The sequence below is a fragment of the Nyctereutes procyonoides genome, unplaced genomic scaffold (assembly GCF_905146905.1).
Source record: "Nyctereutes procyonoides isolate TBG_1078 unplaced genomic scaffold, NYPRO_anot_genome, whole genome shotgun sequence".
Lineage (NCBI taxonomy): Eukaryota > Metazoa > Chordata > Mammalia > Carnivora > Canidae > Nyctereutes > Nyctereutes procyonoides.
The window spans coordinates 14,407,601-14,430,889 of record NW_026575146.1 but is presented as its reverse complement, the minus strand read 5'-3'; the positions used below and the strand labels follow the sequence as shown (position 1 = coordinate 14,430,889).

The following is a 23,289-nucleotide window of genomic DNA, read 5'->3' as shown; positions in this document are numbered from 1 at the left end:
GCATTGGAGCAATAAAACCTGTACTACTCTGTGTCCAGCCAGAGAACTGCATTTTGCCTCCTGGAAATGTGAAAATAGGTGTGAGCTTTTCTTTTTACCTATGAAAACACTCCCCTAGCCAGCTTTTAGTAGTATCACACAGCTATTTTTCTTAGGAATCTTCGCAGTCCATCCACACACCTTCCTTAAGAAGGAGTCTACCCACCTATTCTCACAGTGCTACATTTGGTTGCACCCCGACATGTCCCCTTGTGCTGTTGGACTTTAGACCAAGCATTTCAGAGGCAGAAGGACCTCAGGACTTCTAGTCCAGACCCTTGGCTTGCAGTTCAGGGGGTGAGGCCCAGTGGGAGGAAGTCCTCAGGCTGCAGCACCAGCTCTCAAACCCAGGTCCCTTTGGCTGCATTCTCTTCACTGTTTCAGTGATCCCTGAGTGCAGTGGGTCCTCAGAATCTTTTGTTTGGCTTTAAAAAATATAGGTTCTTGGGCTAAGGCCCAGAAACTTTTGGGTGTTTGTAAGGCTGCTCTGGGGATTCTAGTACTTGGGCCCATTTGGAAACAACTATGGTGAATGAGAGCTATTCAAAACATGTCTCTCTTATGTTGTAAGTGACTGAAGGTCAGAGGAAGTCTGACTCCCTCTGTCCCAGGGCCCTCAAGGTGCCCGGGGCACCCAGTAGGTATTTGATTGGTCCTTGTGGAGTGAGTGAGCTCCAAGGGCATGCCAGGTGCCTGCTAGCTAGGGCTGGCTGGGAACAGTGAAATTCTTCGGCGTATGGTGTCACAGTCTTGAGCTGAGCTAACCCGTAAGAACAGCAAATAGAATTTTTTAGAGTAGATTATTAAGCAGAGGGAGGACAGAGACAACATTACAATTAGATTTGCATTAACTTCATTAACTAAGGCAAAGGTAGGTTTTTGTGTTAAATTCCTGCATCGCATATCCTGTGCATTCTCTAGAGGCGCGGTGCATATACCTGGGGGACAGTAGTCACAGTCATGCAAAGAAAGCACACGTGGCATTTTGCTTAGTTCTAAGAATTTTTGCTGGTAGTTTATTCATATTTTAGAAATGAACTTAAGTTCATTTAGATTTTTGTTTCTAAAACATTTCTTTCAGATCCCAGCAGATATACTGACACTCTGATAATCAAAAACTCACCTGTCTTACTGAAATGAAAGCACAATTTCCCTACTAAGGCTACTGGGGCAAAAAGAAGAAAGATTTTTTTTTTTTTTTGCGCGAAATGTGACCAGTGTGGAAAATAGGCATTAGATTCATTAGAACCTCATTTCCCTGGATGGTTCAGGTATCTTCATTAGTGTGTTTTCTTGACTTGGGTCTAAGACAAGTCCTCTTACTCTAAAATTCTGATACAGTATATAGCCAGAGGAAGACCTCATTATTTTTAATCTGTGGAGTTTAAAAACCTATCGTTAACTCCATTATCTAAACTTATTTATGAATTCCCATTACACACAGCAGGATGCAGTTAAGTCTGGTTCCTTCTGTGTTCTAACATTTTAGAACTTTTAGTAGAACTTTCAGCATGGCTTTGTCTCAGCATGTGGAAGAAAACTGAATTATTAAACTACCCTACACTGTCATCTGCATGATGTGTGTGTGTACGTGCACGCACGCTTGTGTATGTGAATGCCTGTGTATTCAGTGGAGGTATGTGAGCAAAACTGAACTTTAACCATCATCATCCCCAAACAAAGCAGAATGTTTAACAGGTTTTCAATATTTTGTCGGACCTGAGAGAAACACTGCCTTTTGGGGTTACATTTTCAGTGACTAACTGGGTACTCTATTACTACGGGATTTTGTTGTCTTCAGCAGATGTTGCCTTTGATAAGAAGTGGGGGTAATTACCAAGACAATAAAAATTGCAAACCACACATTCTTCCCCCCCCCCTCGCCTTTGCATGTGGTTTGGATGTGTGTGGTGGTATGTTTTAAGCCTGTGGACCTCTGGGGTCTTTGTGGGACCATCCTCACATTCATCATGCAGGACCCTACAAACCCACTTGATTTCTGTGGCAGCGTTGCAGATAATGGGCGTCAGCTTCCATCCAAGTTCTAAAAAGATTGCTTACTATGGAAATTTAACTTTTTTTTTTTTTAGAGAGATTTTATTTATTCATAAGAGGCAGGCAGAGGGAGAAGCAGGCTCCCCGCGGGGAGCCCAATGCGGGACTCAATCCTAGGACCCCAGGATCATGCCCTGGGCCGAAGGTAGATGCTCAACCATTGAGCCACCCAGGCGTCCCACTTACTATGGAAATTTAAGACAAAGATAATTAAAAAGGAGAGTTGGGGGGCGCCTGGGTGGCTCAGTCAGTTAAATACCCGACTCTTCATTTTGGCTCAGGTCATGATCTGGGTCCTGAGATCAAGCCCAGTGTCCTGTCAACCTCTGCTGGGCGTGGAGCCTGTTTGTGAACTCCTTTCCCTCTCCTGCCCCTGCCACCTGTTTGCTCTTGTGAGAGCTTGTTATGTTTGTGTGTGTGCGATCCCTCTCTCTCTCTCAGAAAAGGAGAGTTGGGTTTTAGATACATTTTCTTAGTTGCTAAAGGTCTGATTTCTTTGAAAGCTCCTGGATAAGTGGATCAAAATGTATATAAATGGTCCATCTGAGTAAATGCTTCATTTTATTTTATTTTTTTTAAGATTTTATGTATTTGTGAGAGAGAGTGAGCACGAGCAGGGGGAGAGGCAGAGGGAGAAGCAGACTCTCCATTGAGTGAGGATCCTGACCTGGGGCTTGATCCCAGGACCCTGGGATCATGACCTGAGCTGAAGACAGATGCTTAACTGATGGAACCACCTAGGTGCCCTTGTGAATGCTTCATTTTAAACACTGATAGAGGTTTATGTTATATTTCAGTATTTCATTTTTAAATATCTTTAAAGTTGAAAATAATCTTAGCAGGCTTTGTAAACTCAACTCTTTGACCTGATGAAGGCAGTGCCCTGTTGTGGTCCTTAGTCTGGGTAGCATCCTCCCCTCTCCTCAGCATGTGGAAATGGTGTGGGGGGGCACTTTTAGATTCCCCCAGCGACTGGGGACACCTGTGTTTAGGAGGAGGTGGGGTCATGGATGTCCTCGATAGTCTTGTAGAAGGAATGCCTGCGCCCAGCGTGCCAGTCACACCCTCTGTGCAGGGACTAGTCTCACTTGAGACTAGGACATCGGGACTAGTGCAGGTACATGTGTACCCATGATGTGGAGCAGTTGCGCCACAGGCTGCCAACACATTGTTCCTCACAGCTGCCAACACATTGTTCCTCACGTGTTGGGTAGATTCATGAGTCCTCTCCTCTCAGCCTTTTAGCTCGGAGTGGTAGAGCATGCACTCTATGTGAATATACATATACATCAATAAAATTGACTAGACTTTTAATTTTAGGGGCATTTTTGCAAATAAGGAAAGTCCTGATGTGTCCCCAGATCAGATCTGGGAATTATTCCTTTTGACAAGGCCAAGGGACCAAACAATGGAGAAAAACCTACTTCCTATTTGTCTGAATTGTGTTTATTATTGCAATGCCAGAAAAACTTAACCTGATCGTCAGGCTTCCCATCTCCATTTGAAGCTATGTATCAGGCTTCATGGTAGCCTGTGGGTGTTGGAGCTCACAGAAAGGATTCTCTGAGAAGGCCAGACCAACCAGAACTTGGCAGCATGGCCATGTTGGAGCAGCAGATGGCAGATGGGGTCTTCATGGTGGCAGGTGTGGTTTATAGAGGTTAGGGAAACCGTCTCATCATGCTTAATTTTCAAGAGGTTTACTTACTACTGGCTTGTTACATCCATCCTCTTTGGTTTTTTAAGGAGTTATATCAACTTTGAGTCAAATGTGAACCTGATCCAAACCTTAGAAATAGTCTTTTTCTATATTCCTGTTAATCAGTTTGCAGTCAGTTAATCAGCAAAGCGAATCTAAGGTCCTGTATTTGTGAGCAACCCCCACCCCCCACCCAACCAACCCGGTTTTGGGTGTGATATATTTTTGTAGGCTTATGAATGTGTAACTGGAGCTGCATTTGTCTCCTGGAATATTTGACTTTGGGGCTGTTTTTTCATCTCTAATAATATGTGCATTTAGGACGACCATAATTAAGAAATATCTTTTATACTTCATAACAGCCATTTTGTGATTTAAAAAAAATTATTGCCAGCAGGAAAAGAAAGAAACTTAAGTTTTTATATCTTAATCGGAGAATTTAAAATATGCCTCATCTTCTGTGTAAGCTTGAATTCTTTAATTTGTAGACTTGATATTGGAGAGGAGACTTTTCTTGAAATCCTGGAAAATTATGCCTCATTTGTCTTTGCTGTCAGAGAACCTTTAAAATACAGTGGATTTGTGTCAGAATATTTCTTATCAGTCTTGAAGGTTAGAAGAAACAATCCATGAAGATGGATTTTGTTCCTAACATAGCAGTGTGTGCTGAATGTGTGTTGCGCACTAGCTGGACCTGTGGACCTCTGTCAGCAAAGTCTTGGCCCTGTTATTATGTCCTCGTGATGTTTACCTCCAAGTCAGGAAGAATTTAGGGTATATGTGTATCCAGCTACTTACATATTTCTCTTGAAAAACGTTTCTTAATCTTGAGGATTACCGTTGCTGTGTGGCTGTGGTGTTTTCCTTTGGGACAGTGATACAAAGATTTGTCAGTTTTGAGTTTTCTCAAGTGATTTGAAAATTACCTTCAAGTGAATTTTTTAAACTTAGTGCAAGTTAGAGACTTCTTTAAGGCTGCTTCCTCCTCACCCACGTCTCAGTGTGGTCACCTTGTGACCTGGCCATCCCATGATACATCCGTCCCCACATTTTACTTCCGTCCTCTGCCTAGAGGCTTGCAGGTTTGCAGCGAGGGGGTGTGTACCATTTTGCTTGTCATGTCTTTCATTTCTGAAGCAATTTTCCACGTTTTAACCATCTTCATAACTGGCATTTTAAATTGCGGCGGGACGTTCTCTCTGATGGGTCTTTAGTCGTCTGACCATTTCCCTTTTCACTATTTAGTTGCCAGTGTTTCTGAACATGCTGGTATATATCGCTCCTTCTCTGAATCCTCAAGGCAGCATACCACCCCACGGTGCCTTCCTTGGCTGTCATGAGGGTCAATACGAGCTGGTTAAAAAAAAAAAAAAAACAGCTGGTACACAGAAAACTACATTAATGGTTATCAGTGTATTTTTGTAGAAAAACAGCTTAGACCAAAGTGTGAGTGTGCTTTTATTAAAACAAATTTGGTATACCCTTGAGTCCAAGCTGTGAATGTGCTGAGACTCCGCACCCATCTACCGCCGGCTACAGTGTGTGTGTGCATGAATGTGTGTAAGTGTGTGCATGTCGTGACAGCATGAAAATGGATGTCAGTGGGGGAATTTACTCTTGCTGTGTTGCTAAGTAGCTTTGAGTTTTTGTGGAAGGTTCAGAAAACTTATTAGGAAGGAACACTTAGTTAAGTGTAATTCGTTTTGTTCTGTTTTTTGTTTTTAGATCAACGTCCGAGTTACCACCATGGATGCGGAGCTGGAGTTCGCCATCCAGCCAAATACAACAGGAAAACAGCTTTTTGATCAGGTTGGTCTCTATGAGCTTAGGAGAGAATTCCCATTTAGGAAATTTTTTTTTTTTCAAATCTGGACATTTTGCAGAATGTATTGGTTAGCTTGCTTCTCTTTGTGGAGGAGGACATTTCCCCTCCATCCAGGGGGTTCACCCATCCTAAACACTCTGCAGGAGTTCCTGTTCACACCCTTATGAAAAGAAACATACAGAATTCTCTGAAGTCTTCTCCAGCACAGTGCCACATTCAAAAGCTCTAGCTCCCATCCACCCACCCACAGGGGTGTTCACGGTCACCCAGCGATGTTGATGTCCTGCCATCTGGTCAGCAGGTCAGGGTGCAGTGAGGGCCTGACACTGCCTGGAATCAAGTAGGCCACAGGTTCCATCTCCAAGTGTGGCATCTGTGAGCACACTCAGGAGTCAGCAGATGATCCTCCCTAGCTTGAGCTAGGGCAACAGATCACATGTATATACTTCTGTATTTCTTCTTGAGACCTGAGGTGAATGCAGAGTTTTGATAATCGTGAGCAAGCTAGAAAGCTGTGATAACTCTTCCATGGAACAGTTCCAAGTTTGAGAACACAATCTGCTTCTCTGAGCTGAGTAAATTCTGCTCTGGGGCCAAGGATCCAAGAGGGCAACAGGAGCAGACATGAGTTTGCATTCCCTTGAGCGATAACCTGCCTCCCTGAGAGGCCCCACTGATAGAAGTGATGTTCTGTACCCTAGCACCAAACCTGGAAATTGGATTGGGTGCTGATTGGGAAATATGGGAGGTAGAATTCTAGCACATTTAGAAGGTATCAGTGACTCCTTCCGATGCTTCATTGTACCTCCTTACCCCCAAAAGTGAGCACCCAGTAGGTTAATATATTCCCCGCCGCCTCGGCCCCTCATGTGTCAGCCAGCTCTAGAGCAGCCGCAGGAGCCAGCAGTGGTGCTGGGGTGTGCACGCCAGGCTTTCCCCGGGTGGACAGGGACATCTCGACTCGCCCTGTGCTGCTCTGATGAGGTCATCCCTGGCTCTGCCTTACCCGATAAGGATAAAGGCATTTACTGTTCTGGGTGAGGCTGGACTTGGGGCAAAAATCTAAAGGTTTCTCCTGAAAGATAACCAGAAGTAAGTTAAATAGAGCCAGCTGAGTGCCATATGGGTCAGTGGTTAGAACAGAAATGGGTAGGAGGCCCTTAGTCACCCCAGAGTCCTTGTCTGTAAATGAGTGCTGGGTTGTCCTCAAACAATTTTTAGAGCAGATAGAAACTCTAGGTTGGATTGGGTATGTCTCAGCCATTTAGCTGCCCTTGCTTCCATTCACGTGTTGCTTCTCAGAAACTTTGTGAAGAGGCCATTAAAAGAGTCTGGTCCTTCTGCAAGATAGAACTACTGCTGTTTATTAGAAGATCTTTGTCTCCTTGCAGTCCTTTGGAAGGGGAGGGAGTGGAGAGAGTGGGAGAGGCCTGCCCTGTTCCTTCAAATACTTCATTCAGTGATTCAGTTTTAACTGCACACTCATGTGCTGGGCACGGAGCTTCATATTGCATAGGATTATTTCCACTTCTTGATCCAGGGTGCCATGTTGACAGAACTCTACATGTGGCTAAATGCTGAATAATTACATCTAGTTTGGCGTTCGGATTGGTTTTAAGCCAGGCATTTTTCTAATATTAGATGATCTGCTTATCAGTAGCATGGAGCTGTGGATTAACAGGCAGGCATACAAAAAATGGACCCTGAACTCAATCAGTAGATATGGGTTATTTAAAAAGTGCTAACCACATAAATCCAGTCAACATGCCAAGTTTTGATAAGCTCTGTATCTAAATTATTCCAAAGCTCATTAGCCCCATCAACCATCCTGTTCAAGCACCTGTTGTTATTTCCTATCCCAGAAAGTCAAGCCCCTGAATCCATGTGCTAAACAAAAAGCAAGGCCACATCCCATTTTGACCTCTGTTACCAAGCCATGTTTCCTGCCTGAATCTCCACCAACCCCCACAACAGGTAATGAGATTCCACCACCGATCAATTACCAGAAAGAGAAGTAATGGGAGATGGATCCTGAACTTCGTCTTCAGCAACAACAACTGTTAATACAAAGTTCTCTGACAGAGTTCACATTTAATTTCTTTACACTTTGGTGTATCTGTCATGAAAAATACCACATAACCTGAGAGTACTAAGGCTGTATAAGTGAGGACATGAAGGCCCAGAGAGAAGAGAATTGCCCAAGGTCCTATAGCATGCTGGGGTTGCTGGGGCAGAGGTTGGCTCCATGGTGTCTTAACCCTACTTGTCTTTTTGAAGATGATTTGTCCATCCTTCCAAAGCCTTCCAAGGTAGCATGTACACAGAACATCCCACCTTCCTGTGGGTAGGTGGTCAGGATGGTTCCTCAGAGGAGCCCTAGGTGTTTCCTGGTGCTCCTTCCCCACACCCCAACCAGGTTGGGCATGTTTTCTTCTTAATGTCTTTAGAGTATGTCCTTTCTCTTTTGCTCACTTGATGACCTTCGAGGTCTGCAAAGGTTGTTCTTGGGCCAAACTACCAGTCGCTAGAATATGGTCCTTGAATGGAATAGATTGAAAGAGACTTTAGAGGTTGGTCCGAAGCCTTCTCTCCTACCCTATGAGTTCCTTCAGTCTCTTCTGCACAAACTGGCCCGACCCCACCCCAGCACGCTTGCTTTATCTGTGCCTAGATTCTAGTCCAGGGATCTGACCTGACGGAGGACCTCACAGGCAAGATGCCACATAGGCAGCCTTCCTGACAGCCGAACAATGCCATTCTGCTACCAAAGTTCCTGAGGTGATGAGAAAAGTATGACTTGGCATGCCCATTGTTTTCCATCATCAAAGCATACGTTCCACCTGTCACTTGAGATTAAGTGGACCTGTCCCTGCATTTTTTTCTAAAACTACCATTTAAAACACCACCGAGGCAGAGATAAAGGAACAGACTGTACACTTGTTCACATTCTGATTCCATGATGTTTATCAGCTTTTGGGTAAGCTAAGGACGTTAGAGGTGTGTTTTCCCAGGAATATTGGATTTCCCTTGTAAGGACTTACAGTTTGATTTTTAGAACGGACTGAAGGAAAGCAGATTAGGTTAATTCAATTGTGCCATTTTGAGGAAGCCATAGGAAGAGAAGTAAGGCTTTGAAACGTGCTGTAGACAGTTACCCTGGAATAATTAGGTGGAAGATTCCGTGGAGACATTTGGCAGATTGGGGCATGCAGGGACAGGCTTTTCACTGAGTGAGTGAAGGTCCTGGATTATGTCCATGGCATAGTTCCAGAGTCTGTGATCCGCTGCTTGAAGGGGGCTGGCCACATCATAGCAGAGGAAAAGGAGGAATCTGAGCTGTGGCCATGGAAATCAGCGAAGGTCCGACTGGGATGGGAAGGGGAATCAAGCAGACGGGAAGTCATTTCAAACTGGTTAGGAGCCAGGCTTAGGCTAAGGTTGGTGGATGGAGTACAAAGACTAGATTGCTTATGCAGGTGGGGCTTGCCTGTACAATTGTGAAACACCCCAAGGAGGAAGGCAAGGCAGGGTTTTATATCCAATGTTGAAATGGAGGTTTCCAGGGAGTGAGAAATTAGGATTGGTTCTAGAAAACCTGGACTTGCCATCAGCTACCCTAAAAAGACCTAGGCAGGGTTCACAGGAGACTTGGGAGCTTGCACCACACAGTCCAAGTTCTTCACATTGTTGCATGATGGAGCCCTGTCTCCCCTCTTTGGGGTGGAGGGGCAGTAAATGGGGAGGGTGGTCCCTCCCTGGTGTATGGTGAACAGACTCCTGGAGTTCCAACAAGTATTGTTCCCCCAGCAGATGAGAGCATAGGTTCAGAGCTGGAGTTTATTTGGAATTTCAGATTTTATTTTAAGCAAGTGTTCCAGATACCTGATTAGTCATTTTTTAAAAGGTTTTATCTATCTATCTATCTATCTATCTATCTATCTATCTATCTATCTATCTATCTATCTATCTATCTGAGACACAGAGAGAGGCAGAGACTCAGGCAGAGGGTGAAGCAGGCTCCATGCAGGAGCCCGATGTGGGACTTGATCCCAGAACTCTGGGATCACACTCTGAGCCGAAGGCAGATGCTCAACCACTGAGGCACCCAGGTGCCCCAGATTTGTCATTTCTCATGTGTTCAGACCTCTTGCCCTTTAAATGTGATAGAAACCATATATTTGAAGAATGACAACCTTTTTATAAAGGCGTAGCATTGCATATCATGGGATTTAAGCAATGCAAGCAAAGCTCTGGGATTCAGTTGTGATGATGTCTAATAAGTGTCCCCAGCAAGTTGCTTTTCTGTTTCTAAGACACAAGAATAACCAGTGTGGGATTCTGTGTATAACGGACCACAGGAGACTTTATCTGGTACTGTGGAGAATTTTATTATTTATTTTATTTTATTTTTTTTAAAGATTTTTCTTTTTTAATTTATGAGAGAGAGAGAGAGAGGCAGAGACACAGGCACAGGCTCCTGCATGGAGCCTGGTGGTGGGACTCTATCCCAGCTCTCCAGGATCAGGCCCTGGGCTGAAGGTGGCGCCACACCGCTAAGCCACCTGGGCTGCTTTAGAATTTTATTATTTAAAGATTTATTCATTTATTTGAGAATGGGCTCACTGGAAAGCAGGGGTAGGCAACCAGAGGAGACCCCAGCGTTGCCATGCTTCACTTTGGTGACTTTCAGCCCCATTTTTCCCATAGGCACACCTGACAGGAGACCTTCACACCTGGGTGATGGTGGCTGGTAGTGTGCTTACTCAGCTGGTTATCTTTACTTGGGAAAGCGTGACGGAGCACAGAGGAGGAGGGATGAGAGTTTTTAAGATCTTAAGATTTTGTGAGATTTAAGGTTAATTCTGAATCTGCTCAAATTGTCTGTTAACAATAAATTGTCCGTGGCTCTGGGGAGAATAGCATCTGTTAGGAGCAGGCTCCTGTTGGGGCAGCCTAGGAGAGGCATGCTCTCCTGGCTGCTTCAGCCCCTCCCCGTCTGCCTGTCTCACACAGGTGGTGAAGACCATCGGCCTTAGGGAAGTGTGGTACTTTGGCCTCCAGTATGTGGATAATAAAGGATTTCCTACCTGGCTGAAACTTGATAAAAAGGTAAGTCAGAGTTAACTATTTACAGGCTGTTGCTTGGTTGTTGGTCTGCTCTGTTAACTCTGAAACCAGAGTACCTCACTCTGTCTTTTGTTTTTTGTTCTTGTTATTTGTGTAAAAGTTTTTATAGACAAAAAAAGGTTGCAGGTTTCCAGTAAATGGGGGATATTGGTGGGAAATTAGATCCTGTTTTTTCTCCTTACTGCTCACTCATTGAGGCATATGATGGTTAATTGCTTAGCTTTTAGTTGACCTTAGTGTTTTTTTCCCCCCGATGAGATTGTTAATCTTCTAAACCATGAATCATTCACTGTTTTGTAAGAACCTGTTATTGTTTTGTTTGAACCTGTGGTAGATTATCTTCCAGCTCCAAAGACTGAATAATGCTATTAACAACTGTAAAAGCAAAGCAAAAACTTTAAATGTGTTTTCTCCACACAGTTTGAAAATGTTCCCTTTCCCGACCCTGAGCCCTCCCATGTTACAGTAGCAAGTCTGAGGATTAATTAGCGATGGGAAGGGAGGGCACAGTAGTAGTTTTTAAATGGAAGGGCCATGGCCCACGGCTTGACCGGCCACAAGGACAGACACCAGGTTCACAGGTAGGTCTCTAGGCCTCCTGCTTCTAGATTTGAGTTCTCTGGAATGGGCAGCATCTCCCCAGAGGGTAGCAGCCAGCGCTAGTGGCTTGGTGGGGCTCTAACTGGCTGCTGCTAGGCTTCCGGCTACATGTCAGGGTAATAGGACTTTAAGTGGCCTTTTTTGGCCTTATGTCTAAAAGATAACTTTCAGAGTAAATGTTATCTTCTGAAAACTGGCCTGCACGACCCTTTTGAGCCAATGATTAGGCACCACGTTTGGGAGGTAGGTCTTGTCTGTCAGGCTTGCGAAGGGCATTTGGTTTCTATTGTCCAGGTGTCAGCACAGGAGGTCAGAAAGGAGAATCCTCTCCAGTTTAAGTTCCGGGCCAAGTTCTATCCCGAAGATGTGTCTGAGGAGCTCATCCAGGACATCACGCAGAAGCTTTTCTTCCTCCAAGTGAAGGAGGGAATTCTCAGCGATGAGATTTACTGCCCTCCTGAGACGGCAGTGCTCCTGGGCTCGTATGCAGTGCAGGCCAAGTTTGGAGACTATAATAAGGAAACGCATAAGTCTGGGTACCTCAGCTCTGAGCGGCTGATCCCACAAAGGTGAGCAAGGGGTGGCCGGGCCCGGATGAGAGCAGTGGTTGCGTCCGTAAAGGGTGTGAGTGATGTATGTTAGCAGAAGCAGTCAGTGAGCACAAGGGTTAAGCCCTTTGTGAGGCTGGGATTCAGCACTTCCTAATCTAATCTGTGTGTGTGCCAGCACTGCTCTGGCCTGCAGTGGAGACTGACCCACCATCACCTTCCCCTAGGTGCTGATCCACTTCTGCAGGCTTTGTGACAAATGTAGCAGGAGGGGGACCATTCTTCATGGAATGGAAAAGTGGCTGTGTTATATACATAATCACACTTATTGGCTTTCCCTAGGGTATAATGATTTGGCCCCATTAAATAAATCTTTATTCATTAATGGTTAAATAATTTACCCCTTTTGGAAGAAGGGTCCCTTTAAGATATAAAATACCTTTTTAAAATTTTTCCCACAAGACTGGATTTGTCTCTTTCTAGATTCTAAACCTTTCAGGTTGTTAACTGTCTGAAATGCTACATATTAGGAAGTAGTAACACTTTTTGTGGTGGTTTTATTTGAAAAAAAACTTGAGGTCTGCAGATGGGCAATGGCCTGCTGCTTCCTCTCATGGCTCTTTGTGGTGACAGTCCTCTGTCTTCTTCCTTTGCAATCCAGAGTCATGGACCAGCACAAGCTCACCAGGGACCAGTGGGAGGACCGGATCCAGGTGTGGCATGCGGAGCATCGCGGGATGCTCAAGTGAGTGCTGGGCAGCTCCTGCCTCTCAAACTTGTCTCCTTCTCATTGACTCCAGATAGGGCTCTCGAGGTGATTAGTTTCAGGAGCTGCCTCATAGGCCTTCAGCCCCAGTGGGGCAGAGCAGTGAAAGGTAAAATGCACGGGAGGTTTTTCTTACATAAAGGCAGGTGTTCATGCCTGGAGGTAAGAAGCAGTTTAGTTTAAGCCTCAGGCCCCAAAGCCTTCTCCCTTGTTTGTTTTAGAGGAGAGAAGGTCTTGTGTCTAAATACTTTGTTTTTTAGTAAAGGGGGCATAAGCATCGTTCAGCATGAGGAAAATTGATCCCAAGTGAGAAACCCTTGCTATTAATATTAAACACAAAGGAGTCACGAAGGAGGAACATGACGTGACATGAGGCTGTTAGATATAAGAAATGGCCAGATTCTCTCTTGCCCTAAATTCTCATGTGCGGCATTAGCAGCAATTCTCTACGATCCCCCAGCCTCAAAGTTCATTTGCAGATTGGGCCTCACAGACATTGTGTCCTGCAGCTTCGTCTGTCCTGAGCATCTTGTGGAGGGAAATCACCCAGAGCCTAAATGGTGGCTCCTGGTAAAGCAGACAGTGGGGGAGTCCCTTGCAGCAGCATGTGGGCAAGACAAAGATGGTGCCTACTAATAATAATTAGAAGGAAAATCTTCTGTGTCTGGAGAAACCAGCATGAGTCAGTTCAGTTCTTCCAGAATGTCTGAAGGACATCAGTGGTCAGCGTGCAGGACAGCTAGGGCACAGGTGTGAATGGCCAGCAGAGGGACAGCAGCAAAGCCACAGCCGTCAGCCTGTCCTGCCGGATGTGCCTGAGATTAACAATACTCGGTTCAGGACACAGCGCACACTAATGACCATGTTCTTGTTCTCCCTGCTAGAGACAGCGCCATGTTGGAGTATCTGAAGATTGCTCAGGACCTGGAAATGTACGGAATCAACTATTTTGAGATAAAAAATAAGAAAGGAACAGACCTCTGGCTTGGGGTTGATGCCCTCGGACTAAACATTTATGAGAAAGACGATAAGTGAGTTGAACTTTGTAATTCTCCTCAGTTGGTGGGGTGCTGGGGTTGGAAACAGAAAAATGGCCACCATGCATGTGGTTTATTTTGAAGTATTTATCTAGTGGCTTACTGCCCCAGCATGTGAATATCCAAGGGCTTTTCAACTGTGATGTGGCCACATTGTGTCAGAGGTTGGCCTAAGGTGTGCACTGCTTCTCTCCTGTCACCACAACCTGTCCACCAGCATGGGGCCTTTTGTTGACCCATGACCCCTCAGCCTGGAGCTGGAGGGCCTGCCCTGCCCTTCCACCGAGGCCCTGCCACCCACTGCCTGAGGGCCCAGCACACCTGCAGGGACCACCCAGGCAGCCCTCACCATGCTGGTGGCTTAGAGGTTCTGCTCATCCAACCAAGGATAGTTACATTGCTATCAGAGGACCTTAAGATTCTGTAAACAGTGGCTTATGTACAGACAATTTAGCTAAATCCTCTGAACCTGCGAGAAGTATTTAATTGCCACATGTTTGTATGTGTGGGTTGAGTAAGGTCTGCAAGAGCAGTGGAGAGCAAGCCAGGCCTTGCTGGCTTCTCTTGCCCGTCCCTGTGGTTACAAACACTGCAAATGTGCCTATTTTCTGCCAGGCAGCTAGATACAGAGAAAGGATTGTTCTCCTTCAGTGAGGGCCGGCTTTTTCCATGGTGGTTCCCTGTGCCTTTGAGTAATGCCTCTCCCACATTTCCTCTCATTGAACATCCCCTCAGATGGTAATGCTCTCAGACCACCCCCAGAACCCTTGCTCTGGCCTTCGTGAAGGGTGGGCCACTCCTTGGTGACAGATGATGTCACATAAAGACTCTTCCTTCAGTCTTAGCCGCGTGTCTTCTTGCCAGAATCCAGGGTACAGATATCTTTCACTTGGGTGGGACGGGGCCCTGTGTCAGGCCTTCCTAGACCCTTCACCTAGTTTCAGAATTGGATGGAGGAGAATCACTCTCTGCTGGAAGTCATGGTTCCAGTTGGGAAAGACTGGTTACAGTACAGAGAATCATGGGAACTCCTCCGAGAACCTAGGAGTGAGTTATGGAGGACTCTTGCTTGGTTTGCTGCCTCCCCATGTGTGCTGGACCCAGTTGTAGACAAACATGAGTAGTCTTGGGAGACTCAAGAAACCAGTGTCTGGTCCTTCTGATGGCCCCGCAGTTGGAGGACGGTGGCTGGTCAGCAGGCGGTACCCATAGTGAGAATGCTGCAGTACCCTCGTGGGAAGAGATGTGGGAAACCACCTTTGTCTCTGAACTCATTTCTTGAATGACCAGATTTTGTAACAGCCATAGCCAGGGCTGTCCCAACAGGTTTTTCTAGCTGCAGGAAATAGCCATAGGCAGGAACTTGATGATGTCAGTTTATAACTACCTCTCCAGCCCATGTAAATTGCTAATTTTTTCCAAGTGCAAATTTGAGCAGTGACATTCAGTCTCTTCCTGTTCTCCTCCCATTCCCTCCGTTTACCACTGAAACTGGTAGTCCTCTCAAAGGGGTCTTCTCCCCAAGAAAACAGTGGGGTGTTGGGCAATCCTCACTTCCTGCCTTCTCCTCTGCCCGTGAAGGCAGCCTCCTTTTCATTTAGGAAGAAAGACCTAACCAGACATTTAATCAATCAGCAGGCCTAAGTTGTTCTCCTTTTAAGCAAATATTGACAGCTTGGTTACCAGTGTGAACAGGAGGCTGACTCAAGCCTGAGGAATGCTGAGATGACTCTTAGCTATGTTAAGTATTGGATCACTACCCTCAGCAGTAGAGCTAACAATGGACAATTTGGTGTTCGTGGAGCATTGCTCAAGTGAGAAATCAGATCCCTTGTGTATGTCAGTTGGGCGATAAAAGACTTAGTGCACCTGCAAATAAACAAATATACCTTTATTATTCTATTTTACAATTAAATATATCCTGGTTGGGAAATAGCTCCTGAGGTCCCTTTTTACTGTATACATAATAACTAAGTTTGAGAGCATGTGGGCGTGAAAGCATTTCTTTTTCTTTCTATAAATCCATAGATGAGAGGAGGAAGTAATAGGCAGACCCCTTCCCTGAAAGATGTAGTCAGCTTAGAAACAAAAAGTTCAGATCAGCTGTGTTAGGTGGCATCATCAGTCCAAAACCCAAACCTACAAAGACAAAACAGAAGCATGCGCCCCTGCCGCCAAGTTCTGCAGTCCTGCGAGAACACTCCTGCCATCCTCGGGCCCACCCCTTCCACAGTCTTCCTGGTCCTCCCAGAGCAGGTACATCAGTGGGCCCTGTAAGGGAAAGAATGCTGGAGAGACTGCAGACAAGCTGGAGCCAAAACAAGGACCAGTGTCTCTTTCCTTTAAATTTCTCATGCAGAGTTGTAAATCACCTACTTTTGATTTATAGTTGTCTTATTAGCCTTACTACGTATGTAATAAGGCAGTTGTTACAGTGGTTATTATAGTACGGTGTATATATCAGCATAGTATGTATGTGGCATGTACAGTACGCACTGTAATATATATAGTACAACATAGTGAACTATATGATATATAGTTATTTGATATATTCTATACTTTAATATAATCTAATCATGTAAAATAGCTTCCACTTTCTCAAGTTATGCTCCTAGGCAGAATGTTAATTTCACCCTCTTCTCGTACGCATGTGACATCTCTGCCATAGTGGCAGTGGGTTGGTTACCTATCTAAGAGAGGAGAGCAAAAGGTAGTTCTTTTAATTTGAGTGAATTTTCTTTTATCAGCTATACCAAGATCACAGTTGTCAGCTCCTTCTCTCCTTTCTGGTCTTTGGTACCCTAACTTGAACATGGAATGGAATTTTCAAAAAAGCCTAGTCTCTTACAGAGACTGTTACAGGGACTGAGGTTATTTCACTGAAAGTAGCAATTTAAAAGTTCCCTCCAGACTGGCAGAGGAGAGTTTTGCTTCCATGTGCTTAGATGTGTGCAAGGGTGGGGAGAGGTGTGGTGCTGGTTATGCATGGCCGGCAGCGGCGCCCACTGGGGGTGCGCGGGCAGAGTCCCTTGTGCCTGCCCTGCAGAGGGGTGGGGGGCAGGCCATGGATTGCCCCCTGCCAAGACTGAGTCGTCACTTTGCTTTCATTATGAAAATGGAGGCTAGCCTGCAGTGTGCTTCAGCCCATCCCACCACCCCAGACCTTTTCTAAACTTTTTAAATGAAAAATTTCAGACTACGAAATGGAGATGATTTTTATCATCACTGCCCGCATGCCTACAAAGATTCTATCCTTGGCATTTCACTACTTTTTTTTTTGTCTCTGCCCAGCTGCATGCCACTACCCTCTGGCCCTCTCTTTTTCAGGCCTGATTCAAAGTATATCACAGACATCTGTGTACTGTCCCCAAAATGCATATTATTTACTAGAGCTCAATATATCTTTTGATGTAAAATTTAAGTACGGTGAAATGGACAATTCTTAAGTGACAGACACGTGCCTGTAAAATCTAGAATCCTGTCGAGATTGAAGAACATTATCATCAACCCCAGCATCATACTTTGAATTTAAATTTTTTTAGCCATTTATCCTTTCATTTTGAAACCATTTCAGACTTTAAAAATGTTCTAGAATGCCTAGATGTCCTTTGCCCAGCTTCCCCATGTGGTAGCATCTTAGAGAACCACAGTCCATGTATCAGTTGGGAAGGTAACGTTAATACAACCCTCTTAACAATATACAGACCTGGGGCACCTTGGTGGTTCAGTGGTTGAGCGTCTGTCTTTGGCTCAGGTGGTGATCCTGGAGTCCTGGGATCAAGTTCTGAGTCGGGCTCTCCAAAGTGGGCCTGCTCCTCCCTCTGCCTATGTCTCTGCCTCTCTATGTGTGTCCCTCATGAATAAATAATCCTAAAAAAATATCCAGACCCAGTTTCCATTTTAACTATTTGTCGCTGATGACCTTTTCCTGCCCCAGGATCCCGCCCAGACTCATACCTGGACTTAGACACCTCCTCCCCAGTCTGTCTGTCATGTACCTTGACCTTTTAGAAGGACATACCGGCCATTAACTCTCTAGGAGGTCCTTGAACTTGGTTGGATCTGTGTCATGTTTTCTCATGGTTAGATAGGAGTTTTGCGCTCGGAGCACGAATCCCACAGCAGTCTGCCACAGGCTCCTGGGGCCTCTCCTGAGGCAGCGTGTTCTGTCAGAATATCTACTACTGCTGGTGGTGACTTTGGTTACTGGTCAAGGCACGATCTATGCCAGACTGCTCTGGAGTTACTATCCTTCCCATGTAGTCAATAAGTCTATTTCAAGGAGACGCTTTGAAGCTGTGGAAATATTTCTATTTCTTCTACTTCATCTATTCTAGTATCCATTCAGGAGTTTTGCATGAAACAGTTGCTACTATGGTTTTTAAGAACCTGTTTTTTTTTTTAAACTTTATTTCACACATACCCATCTACTAAACACAGCCAGCTTCTCTTCATTTATTCAGTTATTTATATTAATATGGACTCATGGATATTTTATTCTATGGGTTATAATCTATTACTATTATTATTCTGTTCAAATTGTTGAGATTTACCTTGTGGATCCCTTTCAGGTTGGCTCCTGTGCCCTTTTCCTATGACCTCATTAGTTTTTGAGTGCTTCTTTACTTTTGGTACCTGAAGATGTTTGAGGATCATCTTGCACTTTCCTTGCTCCAGCTCTGGAATCTGCGATTTCTCCAAAGAGTTCTGGACTTAAAAAAAAAAAAATGCGTGGCCTCATCTCTGATCCTGCATTAATGCTTCTGAATGGCTGTAAATTGCTATGAGTTTCCAGAGTCTTAAAAAGACAAACTTTACAGACACTCCATGAAGCAGAGGGCTGGAGGCTATGGCGACAGGATGCCCAACCCTTGAAAGAAAGATGCCTGTCTAGCCTGAAGGTCCAGGTTTTCTAGGATCACCAGTATTTTGAGAACCCCATATAAAGCAAGGAGCCCAAGACTAGATATTTGTCTCCTGGGCATTTTGAGAGTTGGGGATCTGGCTGCAATGGTGACCACACAGCTGAGAAATGAGCAGCAAAGTGCTCCTGTGTTAGGGAGACAGGTGCCCTAAAGCAGCAGATAGATGCCTACCTGCTGTCACTCTGATAGCCATCCCGCATAAGGATGCAAGTTAAAGTCGATAATGGAACTAGGTGGTATCCTGAGTTCTTTCCAGTGCTCAGAGGCCTGCAAACATAATGACCTCTTTGATAAGTAGCAAAGCAAGCACCTTGCATGTTTGGCTATGAAGCATGTTGGCCAGATGTGTCTCGGCAGTCATTGGTGATCCTGTAGGACAGAGCTATAAAAGGTGTGTGCCAAAAAGGATTGAGATTTAAAACCACAGCCTGACCAGTGCCCTGACATCATTCCTCCAGGTGTGCCTAACCACTATGTCCCAGAAGAGCCATCTGTGGGTCTTGGGTGTCCTTTCTTAGCCTTCCAAAGCCAACCCACCTACTTGACCTGGCTTAGGTTGTCATAGCAAGACCTATGTTGCCCACCACTTTTTAATTAAATATGTTGGTAGCTCATCAAGGACATCGAACAGCTGTAAAATATATGCCACCCAACATCAGAGCACCTAAGTATCGTAAGCAGATCTAACAGATGTGAAAGGGAAATAGACCAGGAGAGATAAGAGGAGGGGACTTCATTGCCCCTCTTCCAGCAGTGGGCAGACATCCCAACAGAAAATGAGCATGGCAGTGCTGGACTGGAACCACACCAGGGGAGTTTCTATCCCCATCAGTGAGCAGCTGCTCTGACCGTAGCATAGAAAATCTAAGGCATGATCTTTGCTATCAAAAAGCTTACCTGCCTGGTCTTCAAAGACCAGTTCACATAGTCACAAGAGCCCTCAGGTCGAGGGGCAAGGGTGTTAGAGGAGGTTGAGCTGTTCCGAAGGCTGCAGGCTCATGGTGGGGAGGGAGGAGAATGAGCACCTCAGGCAAGGTGGGCTTGGGGGAGCCTAGGTGTCCATCAGAATGCTGAGGCTGGACTAGAAGGTCTTAGATGCTAAGTCGAGGCCCCTGTGTTCCAACCTATGGAACCTGGTGTTAGCAGTTGGGAAAAGGAGAATGGATTGCCTACAAGGCAGAGAGACCAATGACTAGAAGTAGGGTTCGGGTTCTAGGGATAAGAACCCGGTGAGCCTATGGGAGATGGCATGTGAGCTGTCACAGGGTGCAGGAGTGTGCTGTGTCAGGCATTGGAGACTTTGAGATTACTGGCTGGGGTGGACCAGGCCCAGGGAGATGCCCACAGTTGAGAAGACTAATTTAACCCGGAGCTTGTTGAGGTTTCTTAGAGCTTGGACCTGACCACACTCAGCACAGTTATATCATATGTCACAGTATATCATGTACTATGCTTCCTGGGTTAGCTTTATATTGTCTCAACCTGAGGTTAAAAAAAAAAAATTAAGAATAGATTTGTGATGCAAGCATACATCTAACTCTCCCCCTTCTTTTCTTTTTTTTTAATCCTCAGGTTGACCCCAAAGATTGGCTTTCCATGGAGTGAAATCAGGAACATCTCTTTCAATGACAAAAAGTTTGTCATTAAGCCCATTGACAAGAAGGCACCCGTAAGTTTCTGTGGATTCCAGGAAAGAATTGCAGTTTTTCATTCTTACAGCCAAACATGTCTTCAGGATAACAAATTTCTCTCTAAGATAAGCACTTCCATGGGAGGGGTTGGGGAACCTGCTAGCAGGTTATGTTGAAGGTCAAGGACCCCTTGGGCTGTGTGACTGAGCCTTGAAGTAGAGGTTCACATGGGGACCCAGGTGTCCTCAACAGCTAGCTGTGTCCCTTGGCTTTCAAGTGGTCTCCCTTCCTTGGGAAGAGAGGGGCAGTTCTGAGTCACTGACCTTTGCCAAATGATGAGCATCTCACAAAATGTTGCATTTCTGGGCTTGTGAAATGTTCCTGTTCCTGTGGAAAACCATCCTACCTCAGAGGGTGTTTCCGGGGTGTGGGAACCCTCTCTGTACCTCCCTGAACACCAGCTGTGGCACAGACAGGATTGCTACAAGCCTCGGGCCAGCATTGACTTTCAGAATGGTCTCTGCAGCTTACCTGAGTTAGGAAAAGTCAGACCTGTGTCCAGATATCACCGGTCCCCAGGGTCCCTCACTGCCTCACCTTTTCCTATGTGAATGGGCATCTCTGCTTTTTTCTGACCCCCTTGTGGGCCCTCTGGCACTCTTTCTGCTGATGCTTTCTCATTGGTACTAATGAGGAAAGTGACTTCTCATAAAGATGAGGCTGGTGGGGCAGTCCTCTAGGGAGGACTTCGCTAGGAAAGGGACTTCAATTTCTGGAGTTCGAAGAATATTGACTGTGAACTAGGAACTGCAAAGACTGATGTGTTACAGAAACTCATTTCTGTTCTATTGCTGATTCTGCTAACATTTAAATTTTCAACTGTTTGCTCAGAAAATTTGAGACATATGTACAAACATACTGTAGTGTGATGAAATGGGTGAGGATTTTGTTTTCTAATCAGAAATCTGATTTTAAAAAAAATTATCTCTTTTTCCTTAGAGCCTGCTCTGGTTTTCACCAGAATTATAGATTGGAAGGAACTTTGTGTCTTGGTTACGGTGTAGGGCTTAGGCCAGCATAGGCTGTGATCCAGCCTGGGCCTGAGCCTTCTGGGACTGGGGCCCCCACAGGGCAGTGGGTAACCCACGTGGAAGAGCAAGTGGCATTATTATCCAGCGGCTCCTCCCCACAGATTGGTTAGTTCAGGATAAGTGAAAATCAGAGGTCTTAACACTCTTCTCAATATTATTTTCTCCTTTATTGAAACCGTTTCCTGCTGTTTGTAAATTCTTGACTCCTACTCCGTGGGTAGTTGCCCAGTTATTTATAATTAAAGCAGCATTTAGTACAGACTCTCAAGCTCCATGGAAACACACCACATTAACAGTCAGCCGCACAGCCCGGGGGTCACAGTGTGCCCATGTTAACGTGGGCTGTGAGATGAGAGCAAGAAGATTCTGAAGGCCTTGGCTAGGCTGTCATCTCCTCATAGGGTGGTGCTGAGTTTTCAGAACTGGCTTTAGATGTGTGACTGTCATAAGCAGCAAGACTGGATTGGACTGGACTATTGAAGGATTAAGTTGTGTGTGTTGGCATAAATTTAGCTTTTGAAAAGCTGCAGAATATTTCTTAATCTTAAAATTCTAAGCAAAAGCAATTGTAGTGCTTCTGGGTGAATTAGTTGAGCATACATTTATTATATACTAGTTTTACATGGAACCACAGATTAAAGAGAAAATCAGAAGAGAGAAGCATTTGTTACATACTGTGAGTTAGGCTCTTTCCTAGGACTATGTACACAGTGTGAACAGAGCGAGGTTCCCGCTCTCACAGAGTCCACATGATAGTGGAAGATACGTGTGAACACTCGGTGCAGCTGTAGTTAGTAACAGGTCAGGATGAAGAGATGAGAGGTGGGGCCACTGTGGCCAGTTCAGATGGTTGGAACGGGAAGGCCTAACCAAGGAGGCAGAGGTTGTCAGACTCCTGTGATTGCGGTGGGGGTTTCACAGGAGGAGCTGGTTGGAGGGAGGGAGTTCCTGCTCCTGTGTGCCTCGCCAGCCTTGCTCTGCTCCTTCCTTCCTCTACAGCATTGCCCAGCTTCAGGCTTTGCTCTTGGGGCAACAGAAAATCACATTTCCAAGTTTAAACTTTCCTCAGAAGATAGACAAGGAAACTCCAAAGGTCCAAGTTGGCTCACTAGTGAGGCAGGCTTGGGGAGGGCGCCCCTGACCCTGGGCAGTTTCCATGGCAAGCTCACAAATGAACCATTGTCCTGTCATGTTCTCGATGACCAGGCATTTCCCGTGTAAAAGCCAGCTTCTCCTCCTGCCAGCTTGGATACTGTGGGGATGGGACCTGTAACACCGGGAATGCTCAAAGGCTGCCCCACAGTCCTGTGTGGGGTTAAAACCAGCTCCTTCAGAAAAGAACCTTTTGTTCCTATGGCCTCATGGAAGAGAGAAAAGGCCCTTGGGCAACTAGCTACCTGTTGAACGGCTTATGAAAACTATTATTTGCCTGGGAGCAGCTTTGCCCTCAGCTGTGGGGAGCCCTGGGGTGGGGCCTGGTGGAGGCCGTCCTAGAGTCTCTTGAGGCCCCTTGTTTGACAACTTCATGGCTGCTTTTAGATCTCCTTTTCTCTTGTATTAGGGACTTGGGTTCATTTCCTTGAGCTTTAGAGTTTCAGTTTTTAGGAAGTCTGTTCTCTGCCAGAGTTTAGAAAGCCTGCCCCAGATCTCTTGCTGTTGTGGTTTTGCATTAGGAAGCATGGGCTAGGTCCTTGGATTTGGAAATCCTTGAATAAATACTGGTTTCAGTTTTTCTTTTTAAGTTGCAGTCAGAAAGCCTCATTCAAAGGCAGCACAGGAAATTTCCTCTGCTCCTGCCTCTTCCTCTTCTGTCCCCAGCTCAGGACAGGGCTTGTCTTTGGGCCACTGGCTACAGTGGTGTCACTTGCAGTTTCTGCCCTTTGATGTTTCTTAAACTGACCTTGTTCTAAGGAGAAGTTGGTGCTCAACAGAGTTCCTTTGCAATG

General features: G+C 45.4%; 1 protein-coding gene across 3 annotated transcripts in view; it reads left to right on the top strand.

Moving 5' to 3' along the window:
• EZR (ezrin) overlaps positions 1–23,289 on the top strand; it is a 51,047-nt gene that overhangs the window by 20,742 nt on the left and 7,016 nt on the right. For 2 of the 3 annotated variants that reach the window (XM_055310299.1, XM_055310298.1), the window contains 6 exons: positions 5,519–5,602; positions 10,632–10,727; positions 11,640–11,914; positions 12,555–12,638; positions 13,544–13,690; positions 20,194–20,290. In XM_055310299.1, the coding sequence (XP_055166274.1) occupies positions 5,519–5,602; positions 10,632–10,727; positions 11,640–11,914; positions 12,555–12,638; positions 13,544–13,690; positions 20,194–20,290 (783 nt within the window). Of the gene's footprint in view, positions 1–5,518; positions 5,603–10,631; positions 10,728–11,639; positions 11,915–12,554; positions 12,639–13,543; positions 13,691–20,193; positions 20,291–23,289 lie in introns of those variants that run through there. The other variant, XM_055310300.1, reaches the window with a different exon arrangement.